This window comes from Meriones unguiculatus, chromosome 9 (genome assembly GCF_030254825.1).
Source record: "Meriones unguiculatus strain TT.TT164.6M chromosome 9, Bangor_MerUng_6.1, whole genome shotgun sequence".
NCBI lineage: Eukaryota > Metazoa > Chordata > Mammalia > Rodentia > Muridae > Meriones > Meriones unguiculatus.
In genome coordinates, this window is record NC_083357.1 from 55,748,923 (window position 1) to 55,760,367 (window position 11,445).

The 11,445-nt window shown below is 40.4% G+C and overlaps 1 gene segment (V, D, J or C); it reads right to left on the reverse strand.

Annotated features, from left to right (window-relative positions):
- Positions 1–3,414: 3,414 nt before the first annotated feature.
- LOC132656328 (T cell receptor alpha variable 12-2-like) lies at positions 3,415–4,028 on the reverse strand. The segment is given in 2 exon segments: positions 3,415–3,779; positions 3,980–4,028. Coding segments are annotated over 2 exon segments (414 nt in total).
- Between the last annotated feature and the right edge of the window lie 7,417 nt (positions 4,029–11,445).

Sequence of the window (11,445 nt, forward strand, 5' to 3'; positions counted from 1 at the left end):
TCCTTTTTCTGATGTCAGAGCTTGGGGAATCTTTTGTGTTTGTTAATCTGAATCCTTCATTTCAAGGGAAGAAATGCAAGATTACTACACTTCAAGGCATGTATGTAAGATTGCCCGGAACTGAACCTGGGTTTTTGTTTTGTTTTGTTTTGTTTTTAATCTAAGCAGATGGTATTTTTGCTTCAATCAAAGATGGTTTTAAAAGTCAGAAGTTTTGAAAGGGTTCATCTTTTTTATTGATAATGGGTGTTTCTTCATGAGAAAAGTACTGATTTCATCCATAAGTAGGGTTTGCAGGAAGCAGCTCTGAGAGTTTGCATTACAGTAACATGCATGTGGGCACTCCATCTGAGCACATAAGTAAGCAGTCAGGAAAGGAACAGGAAACTGCTTTGAGGAGAGGTCTGTGACTATCTGGTGGATGTGATCAGTTTCTTTTCTCTGCCAGCTAAAGTACAAGGCAGGGAAATTTTTGACTGCAAAACAAAGAAGGGAAAACACAGTATACAGAATCGACTGATGAATAAAAGCTAAACAAAGAAACAAACACACAACTGTGTGCATGAGCTTGCACACGTGCACACACACGGGGGGGGACAGCAACATAAAGAGGAAGAGAGAGAGAGAACGAAAGAGAGAGAGATAGAGGACAGAGAACACAGAGAGGACATTAAGGAACCCAAAATTCTCGTGTCTTCTCCAAGACTGGTGTTTGTAAGGGTCTTTAAGAGCTTTTCCTCCCCTCATTTAGGGTTGCTCAGTTTGAATAAACACAAGATGGATGATTGACGCACAGCTTTGACATAAGCATGTACTGATCAGGCCTAGAACTTGTTCAGGTCCAACAGCAGCAGGAGGCCAACTAATGGAGAAAAGCCTCACCAGGCCTCTGTATTATACTGCCAAGCTTTATCTCAGTTCAAGAGGCTGAAGAAAAAGCCAACCATTTTGGATTCCAACATTGTTGCTAAGTATATGGCACCTCTGATTACCTGTTTCCACAACAGTGAATCTATTTAACACTATTCCCTCTGAAAGAGTGGTGATTCTTAGTTGTCCACTAGTTCTCTCTCACTAGATTTATTAATCTTCTCAGGGAAGGGCTTCTATCTATGCACACCCTGTGCCTCTGCAGTGCAGCTATGGAAGTTTTGTGGCTGCAGTTATTGTCGACATGTCCAGTCTCTTAGATGCTTGGGGCATGGAAGAATCTTCTCCTTGTAGGTTGTTCACTGTTGAACAGAAACATGGGCTAGAGCTCAGAAATCAGCACATATATTTTCCAAGTTCATTTTCAAATTATCAAGAAGACCTGGCCTCATCAATGATGCAGCTTCTGAACTTAGATGTCCCTGTTTCCATTACTGATAGATTGAAATCACCAGCTGGTTGTAGGCTTACAGCCCCCATAACTCCCAGAGTTTATCCATGCTCCCCTTTATCACAGGGGATGTGGTTCTGATCCTCATTTGGAACTAGGTTCCAAAGAAAGAAGAGTTCCTGCTATGGAGTATGTATCTATTCTGTTTTCTAGAGCCCTTGGTTTTTAACCTAACCAGGCAGAGGAAAGATCAATCTACAAACAGACACACACACAGAGACACAGATACACACACACACACACACACACACACAACACACAAACAGTGGTAATTTCTTAAAACCATGGTTTAAGGGACAGAAGCACCACCATCCTGTCGTTTGTCATCTGGTGCTTGCCACCTCCACCTCATCCTGTCACTGGAACACACTGTGAGATGCCTGAATGTCAGCTAATTAAGAAGAAATTTCAAAGACATCCATTCTCTGACTTATCCTAGAACAGATTAAAAGGTAACAGTTTAATTCAATAGCATATGAATGCAAAAAGAATTATATATATATATATAGTTTTTTATTTGTTTTTACAGTGTAACATTACCAAAAGCCCCAGTGCCAGACACTCATATTCACCAAAGTGTAACCTGGAACAGGATCTGAGTTTGTGATCTTCTATCAGTGTAGGTAAGAGATGTGGGCTCTTGTATGTGTATGCAAAGTCAAAGCAATTTTTATTAAGAGAATTATAAAAAAAGAGGGAAATTAAGGAAAAGTAGAGAAACCTCAAAGAGAATACCATTTCAGAGAGGAAAAAGCTGTCTGTCTTCTTGTCTAAGGTTCTCATAAGGCTATGGAAGAGACTGGGCATGTGCAGATGTAATGATGTTGGGATTACTTAATCATCTGGGTGATCATTCTTCATGCATGTTTCAACTTGGGATATGGTCATATAATATTTAGGTACTACCTCTGACATGCACATTCTTGGATACCAACTTTGACTGCCTGACAGCAAGTCACTAGCTGCTGTTGACACTTCTGCATTTCATGTGTCTTTAGTGCTGTTAAATATATTAAGCTTTTTAGTCTCTTTGGTAATAAAAATAGCTGCGTGGGACAAGAGAATACTGTGAGACTTCAGAAAGGAAACTGAATTGGATCTGTACAAAATTCAACAAGGGGAAAACTGATGTTGGCAGGAGCAGAGATGGTGTTTACACCAGGAGCCCTGAGGAAATTCATAGAGGTGTGACCTGTTCTGAGACTCCATCTATGAACCAGCATTGATGATCTGATCCAAAGAAGACTCAAAGTGTATCTCCCAGCTGCAAGGAACCAATGAGACTGAGGTCAAACAAGAGCTAACAATTAGAATAGTGTTGTTCTCAAGCTTGGTCAAAAACGCTTTTTTTCCCCCAGTGGGTTAATGCAGAGATGCATAACTGTCCATGGTAATGAATGTGAGTATTGAGAACTCAAAACTAAATGGGGTATCTATATGAACCCCTCCACAGCCAGGAAAATACCACAGAAGGAGTTGGAAAACTGAAGCATTCCAACGATAGGGAGAACGCTCCAAGTGCTGAGAAAAGGAGATTGTGAGTGATCAGCTACAACTGAAACATCTCTACCAATTCCTTGTCACAACAAAGCCTAGGGAACATCTTGGAAGAAAAGTGGAAAAATGTAGAAGAGAGGAAGGAGAACTTCAAAATGTCCTCTGGACATGACGTGACTGTTGCACAACATGAATCCACAGGACCTGGTGGTTTCCTGCACCAGAAATGCACAAAACCAAAACAGCTAGAAATTCAAGTATGGAGAGCAACAGGACTCCTGAGGCCCCTCTTTTCTTACTGAGGAGATATTGGCAATTGATAGATGGTGGGTGAGGAGAGTCATCTTTCTTTAGGAAGGTGGACACTTGTAGGTTCCCATGCAACAGTGGATGATCCCACACCCATAAGCATATGCCACCACTAATTAGATTCAGTGGGTTATAAAAAAAAAAAAAAAAGAAGGAATAGGGGACATGAAGCTTAGGGCACTATGTGTTCCAGATGAGGTGTTTTCATAAAGTAAATACTTTCAAAATCAAGCATGCTCGAGCTCAGATCTTGCTGCGCATATCATGTTTGTGTGCAGGCTGCAGGTGCCTGGGGAGCACTGTGTGCTTGCTGCACAGAGGTAGACAGCAGAGTCACTGGGCTGGGAGTCTCTGATGTGCAGGGCAACATGCAGGCTGGCTTTATTGAGGTGAGCTGTGAATCTGCCTTCTTCCTTGTCACCATTGGAGAAGATGGACACCAGCAACTCGAGGCCTTTCCCCGAAAGCTGTCTGTACCACCTGAAGTTGTTGGAAGCACTATCACTGAAAGTGCAGTTGAGAGAGGCCATGGCTCCCTCTGGGACACTGAGGGATTCTGGGTTCTGCTGCACCTTCTGCTGGCTGCTCACCCCTGTGCAGAAAGACAAAGTCAGGCAAACAGGAATGGAGGCATGGGGATGCTAACACTGTAGAATGCTGACACTTGTCCATGGGACTCCCACCCTTTAAATAAAGACTTAAAACATTGGTGTTTCTACCATTATCCTAGAGTAATAACTGAAACAACTTCACACACCACAATTTATATACAAAGGAAATGTCCAAACTCACAGTTAAACTGAAGCCACAGGAACACCAGCAAAAAGCTCAAGGATTTCATCACTCTCTCTTCCCTTCTTCACTGAGGATTCAGATTTTAAACCCCCCCCCCAAATTGGTCTCACATTTCTAATGTTTCTTCTTCAGGAAACATCAAGATACAGTTCCACCAAGTAGAGAAAAAAAGCACTTTTCACCACCTTTTGTTTTCATCATCAAACCCCTCCCCTCCTTCATTACCTCTTTTCTCCTCCCCTTTTCTCCACAAATTTCTCACTCAAAACCACTTGAGAGTTTTCCCCAGTCTTTGAGAAGAGGCTGCCATCTTGTGGATACTGACAGTGACCAAAGAATTGCTAAAAATAAACCTTTCTTAAGTGAGTTTCTAAAAGTAAAAATCTGCCATCTTAGTTAAACACAAAGTTAGGAGACATTTGCTCCAAGTCAGTGTGCAGGAACATGCATGTTTTCACATATTTCAAGTTAAGTTTGAAATACATCCTGTTACCTCAAGCACCCACTTTCTTGTGTTTAATGGTCTGCACTTTTTCTGTCCCCAACTCTGAGTGAGGTTCTTGTAGATCAGGAGTCTTTACACTGCACAGCTGCTTTCTGGGCCAGACTGCACACCTGTTTAAAACACTTCACCTTTGACTTTTGGAATAATGTCATCTAATTAAAGGAATTCTGGAAAAACTATAAATGGGTAAAAGTATCACTTACTAAAAACACTTCCTTCTTAAAATCTAAGGAACACATTTTTTGAAGCAGGGTCTGTTATGGTAGTTTGAATTAGAATGCCTCTCTTAGGCTCATATATTTCTGTTTGTTCACTAGTTGGTGGAATGTTTGGGAAGAATTAAGAAGTGTGGCCTTCTTGGAGGAGGTATGTTACTGCTGATGGGTTTAGAGGTTTCAAAACCCTAAGCCACTTCCAGTTAGCCCTTTCTCTCTGTCCTCCATTTGTGGACCAGGTTGAAAGCTCTCAACTACTGATCCAGCACTATGCCTGCCTGCAATTCTACCTGCTGTGATGATTATAGACTTACCCTGTGAACTGTAAGCCCCCATTAAACTCTTTCTTCTATAAGTTATCTTGATCATTGTGTCTCATCATAGTGGTAGAAAATTAAGACAGGGTGTGGTGGTGGTATAAAGGAAAATGCCCACCATAGGCTCATGGGGAGTGGCACTACTAGGAAGTGTGGCCTTTTAGAGAAAGTGTGTCACTCAAGGTGGGCTTTGAGGTTTCAAGTGCTCAAGCCAGGCCCAGGTACTCTTTTTATCTGCTGCCTGCAGAACTCTCAGCTCTTTCTCCACCAATATGTCTGCAAGCATGCTGTCATGTTTCCTGACAGGCTGACAATGGACTAAATTTTTGAACTGTAATGTAGACACAATAAAATGCTTTCCTTTATTAGAGCTGCCACAGTCATAGCACTTCTTCACAGCAACACAAACCCTAACTAAGACTTAAAGTCTCTCTTTGTAGTACTGGGTGGCCCAGAACCCACTGCATAAATCAAGCTGTCCTACGAATGCTTTTCATTTTCTATAATAATTGTATTTATTTATTTTAATTATCTTTATTTTAAATTAAAATACGACTTTTAATAAAGTCCAGATTTCCTTACAATACAGCATTGTATTCTGCATTAATGACAAACCTGTGTCCAACTAATGAGCCAGAACTATCTGATGTGTATAGCAGCAGCCAAGAAACCCATGCTAAAATCCTTTTCCCCATGAACTCCTTGCTCTTTTAAAACATAAGAAAGAGAGTTCTTAATAAAATGAGTGACAAAAGAGGCATAGCAACAGCATAAAAAAAAACACCCATCATGCCTTAGAAAATGTCTGAAAATTCAATATAAAGCCTTAAAGACAAAGTGCAGCCAGCACTGAACAGTAAGGGCATATCTCAGAATATTTGAGGGAAGAAAGAAAGAAAGAAAGAAAGAAAGAAAGAAAGAAAGAAAGAAAGAAAGAAAGAAGGAAGGAAGGAAGGAAGGGGAAAAAAAAGAAAATTGACACATCTATTCCCAACAGTCTATAGTCTCCATGATTTCCCTTAATGAGAGTGCACAAGAGATGGACAATCTAGTTCTGATTTACCTTAGAAAGTCTCAGTATTTCCTTTATAAGTGAATTTACCAAGTACACAGTCACAAATGGGCAGTATTTTTCTCTTTTATATCTTTAGATATCTCATCCCACCATCGTCAGGCTGACACAGTTTCATAGGAAAAATTACTGAACTTGCTAACTCTCCTGTGTTGGGCATTCTCTGGATCAGCTTTATAGACTGTTCTTTCCTCAACAATGCCATTCTAGAGAAGCTCAGGGCAGGTGGCATTGCCACTGTCCTCTGGGTTGGTACTGAGCTTCATGGACTTGCACCTTTTTACCTTCCATCAAGTTTGAGATTTGTGGTCAAGGTTTGTTCAACTATTCCTCCTTCTCAGTCTTCCTCCTAGGATAATTGTATTGATGTATTTACATAAGAAAATGTTCTGTGGGTCTCAGATTCTATCCATTTTCTCTCTCTCTCTCTCTCTCTCTCTGTCTCTCTCTCTCTGTGTGTGTGTGTGTGTCTGTGTGATTCCTCCTTTTCAGATTGGGTCATATCAATTGACCTTCAATTTTAAGAATCCTTTATTTTGTGTGATAAAAATGTTGTTTACTCATTCTAGTGCATTTTTAAAGTATTTCCCTCCACAAAGTGACTCCTCTGCCTTGGTAGAATCCTTGGTTACAGGAAATACACTCAGTTTCTTTGGGTTGCTCCTTCAGAGAGACACCTGAAAGGCCTAGGCAATCAAGCACTGTTCTTTGATAAGAAATTTCACTTTGATAATACCAAACCACTGCATAGGCCCTATATAGTTTAAGGACTGTCAGAGCCAGCGAAGGGGGAGGGAATATAAGGAGAGACACAGAAAATGCTAAAGAACTTTAAAGACTATTTGAGGAGTGCTGTAGAAACCTAATACAGTAGAAGCTTCATAAAATGTATACATATATGAAGTTGATCTAAATTAAATTGCCAAATAATGGGGGAGACAGAGTCCCAACTGGACATCACTTGTCCACAATGAAGCTTCCATTACTGTGATTGGGTTATATCTAATTGAGTTGTTGACCAAAGAGGTCCCATGAGATTCCCCAAACAACCCAAGCTGTTGTCAGGACTATACGCTGCTCTCCACAAACTAATGGCAAGGCCCCATTGCTGAAGACATCATTTACACAATTCATTTATCATGTAAACTCGAGCTGGTGCCTATACAGAGCTTTTGCCTCTATGTTCTAGCATCTTTGATATAGAAAAATATTCTGCACACTACCAAAAGACAAATGTAAGCACCAACTCAGCTACAAGCCCTTTGATCTTCAATGGTGCCTTGTGTGCAAGATGTACTAAGGAAATGGTGGCAAAGGTTGTGGCAGTAACCGATCAATATCGGGACTAAGGCCCACTCCATGATATGGAGCTCCTACCTGACACTGCTTGAGTGACCAAGAAACTAATAGTAGATATCGTAGGGACCTAGGACAAAAGAAAATACTATTATTCTTTAAAAATGTAACAATTAAATTATTTTTAATGACATTCTTCCAAACTCATAGATCAGTGTCTTGCTTAGCCATCAGCAGATGGGAACAAATACAGAGACTAACAGACAGATGTTATACAGAATGTGAGAGACCTTGGAACCTTCAGCCATAAATGAGATATCTTCATCAAATCTCTTCACTCATCTTCTTAGAGTTTAAGGAAGCCTGCTTAAGAGAAAGCAGGAAGAATATAAGTGCCAGAAGGGATGGAGGACACCAAGAAAACAAAGCCCTCTAAATCAACATGATCAAAGCTCATATGAATTCAGAGAGACTGAGGCAGAATGCATAGTCTTGCACACATCGGTTTCAGGTCCTTTGGATATATACATATAAATATGGCTTCCAGGTTAGAGAGTATATGGGATTCCTGGATGTATGAACAAGTGGGTCTGTTCTTTTGTGCCTTTTCTTAGGCTTTTTCCTTTGAATTGTTTGTTTTGTCCAGCTCCAAAATGTTAGTTCTGTTTTGTTTTGTTTATTATCTTTTAGAACTCTGATTTTTTTTTTTTGAGATATGTTTTCTCTGTGTACTCTTGGCAGTCCTAGACTCATTTTGTACACCAGGCCGGCCTTGAACTCACTGAGATCTGCTTGCCTCTGCCTCCCTGAGTTCTGGACTACAGGTATATGCCACTGTACCTAGCTCTTGGTTGTTTTCTAATGAGAGAGAGAAATATGTTAGATCCAGATGAGAGCAGAGACAGGAGAAAATGGAAGGAGTAGAGGTCATGGCTACTGTATTCAATATATATTTTGTGAGAAAAAAATCTATTTTCAATAAAAGGAAACATAAAGAAACCTGGAGCAGAAATAAGAAAATACAACTTTCAATTACTTTTATTGTTAGTTCTTGTGCAGTCAGATTTTATCTGCTTTTTGGCTACTATTGATGGGTCAGCTGCCCTAGTAACAGGATTTTCTTAACATGAGAGCATCTGGCTGAAGGCAACATGATTTTCATGAGACTTTAGTGAGTATGCAAACATGAGAGAGAGAGAGAGAGAGAGAGAGAGAGAGAGAGAGAGAAAGTGCCTACTCACTGTTCCAATTTGTTTTCTTATGCATGACAGGATAAGGTTGTGAAACAAACAAACAAAAAGCCAGAAAGTTCACCAGTCTATCATCCCTCAAGTCAAAAGCTCCAGAGTGTGTCTGGCCCTTCTTTGTTCCTCTGAAGACTTCTTGTGTTTATTGGAAATAGTTGTTATCGATTTGGAGAGTGTTTTCAAAATTTCAGTCAATATATTGATTATGCTTTTACTCTACAACAATTCCTCCTAGATTCTATCCATCTTCCTACCTATCCAAATTTATGTCTTCTCACTCTCACTCTCTTTCTCTATCTCTCTCTCTCTCTGGCTCACTTGCTCATTTGGGCTCACTCTTGCTCTCATGGTCTCTCTCTCATAAGCCATAAATAAACCCAAAACAACAAAAATAAAAACAAACAAACAAAAAAAAAACAAGACAAAACCTGCCAAAACAAAGAGCTCCTCACAGACATGTTTTTTAAAAAACAAAATAAAAATAAACAACAGCAACAAAAACCATGGAGTTCATTCTATGTTGACCAACTTCTCCTTATTATGGGAAAATGGTGTGTGGTTGGTCTACTCAGTGAGAAATCTACTGCAAAAAAAAAAGTTTTTTCTTTCCCAGCAGGTATCCATTTCAAATAGCTTCATTATTATGAGTAGGACCAACTATCCTACCCCTATTCTTTCTATCAGTTCTGGGACCCTGTCTGGTTTGAACCTATGCAGGTCTAGTGTATGGTACCATTTCTAAATGTGTAACTTTGGTGCAACCCTTTTATCTGGGGCACAAGATGTGGCACTGCCTGCCCTCTGTGCAGAGATGCATGGCTCAGGCTCCCAAATTATTTTTCTTGACATTCTTGGCTTCCTAGCTGTTCTTTGACCTCTGTGCTTAACTGAAAGGCTAAGGTTTTTCCATCTCCCCACCTCATGGTAACTCCCAGGATATTCTGCTTTCCTATGCTGTTGTCTTTCTCTCAAAAATCTATTAAAAAATCCTCAAGCTTGCTTTTCAGTCTATTTTAAAGTTGTCTTTATAATGATACTAATAACCCCAAAAGCGAAATTCAGTTCCCCAATACAGTGTTAGAAAGACTTCTCTATCACCTCTGCCTCCCTGAAGCCTCCAAGGAGCAGGTTTTGGTGCTGGCTGTAAGTACCTGGGGAGCATGGTGCACCCACCACACAGATGTAGGAGGCCGTGTCTTCCAGCAGGGAGGCTGTGATATGCAGGGTGCTGTGCTTAGCATCTGCATCCAGAATTGCTGAGTACCTTCCATTTGACCTTTTGTTCTCTGCATAAGTCATCATTGCCAGAGACACAGGACCTCTGCCTGTGTCTTGTTTGTACCACCTTAAGTTGTTAAAGGGGCTCACACTGTAGTTGCACTGAAGGACACAGCTCTCTCCCTCAAGTACGACCAAGGACTCAGGACTCTGCTCCACTTGGGTCTTGCCAGCCACCCCTGTTCAGAAAACAGTGTGAAGTTCCAGACATCGATCATCCACACTTAGCACTTGTAGTTAGCATCTTTCCTTAACATAGACAAGCATCTCAGGTTAGCTAGAAATAGGTCGATTTTCTTTCCTCCTTTCACCCCAAGGTATTTAATCTTTCCCCCAAATCCTACGAAATGTTCTTTGCCCCTGGCTAACACCTCCACTCACTTACGCTGAAAATACAGCCACAAAAGCACCCAGCAGGCACGCAGGTGCTTCTCCATTTTTACTGCAGAAGTGTGCTCCAAAGCTGCTGCCTCATTTCCTCAGCTCTTTCCTGTACTTTAAATGAGAACTCTCAAGAAGTATTACCAGCCAATCAGAGACCCGATGCTCACATCAGCTCCTGGAGACAGGACCAATGCCAACACTGCCATCTCGCGGTCAGCGCTATAGTTGCTCAAAACCTTAGAGTAAGCATTTTGTGGTTGCTTTTTACTGGTGATGTGATGCAGAATGTAAATTCTTATGGATGTATAGAAACCACAGTAGAGTGTCCATGCGACTGTATTTCAGGACCTTAGTTCAACTCTGGCTCTACATAAGACAGTTAATATCTACTTTCCTTCTCTGAAAGTAGATGCCTAAGGACTTCTGAAAGTTTGAATAGAAATGATTCACAGTAGGAGCTAATGATCATGACTAGCCTGAACTAGGCCCTCACCTAAAATGTAAATTCCTTTATAATGTGACATTTCCTCCGTTCTATTTGCAACTATGTCACCCGTTTCAAAAAAAAATGTGTTTTGTCAAAAACGGGTACATTAAAATTCTGTTTAAAAATATTTCTATTTGTGCTCTTTGATCACCTCCCCCTCAGGGGGAAGCATCCTTACCAGGCCACAGAAGATGACAATGCAGCCACTGTGATCTGATGTGATCTGATAGAGTAAGATCAGAAGGAAGGAGAGGAGGACCTCCCCTATCAATGGACTTGGGGAGGGGCATGCGTGAAGAAAGGGGAAGGAGGGGCTTATGGGAGGACACAGTGAATAAAGTGTAATTAAGAAAATAAATTAAATTTTAAAAAGAGTAGTACTTACATTGTTCACTTAAAGGTTGTTTAAACAAAGAGGCTGAGTACATTGTAGGATATCAGGCTAAGTCAGATAGACTTCAATTTGTATTATTTACCTGCTGTGAGGTACAGCCAAGTTCAAGTCCCTTAAAATACGAGATGTTTTCATAAAAATGTAAAAAAAATATTTGTATTAATTCTTTGACAATTTCATGTTTGTATACAAAGTATTTCTGAACGAATGTTAAATCCTCTAGTAATGATAGGCTTTTAAATCATTCATTATTATTTAAAAAATACTT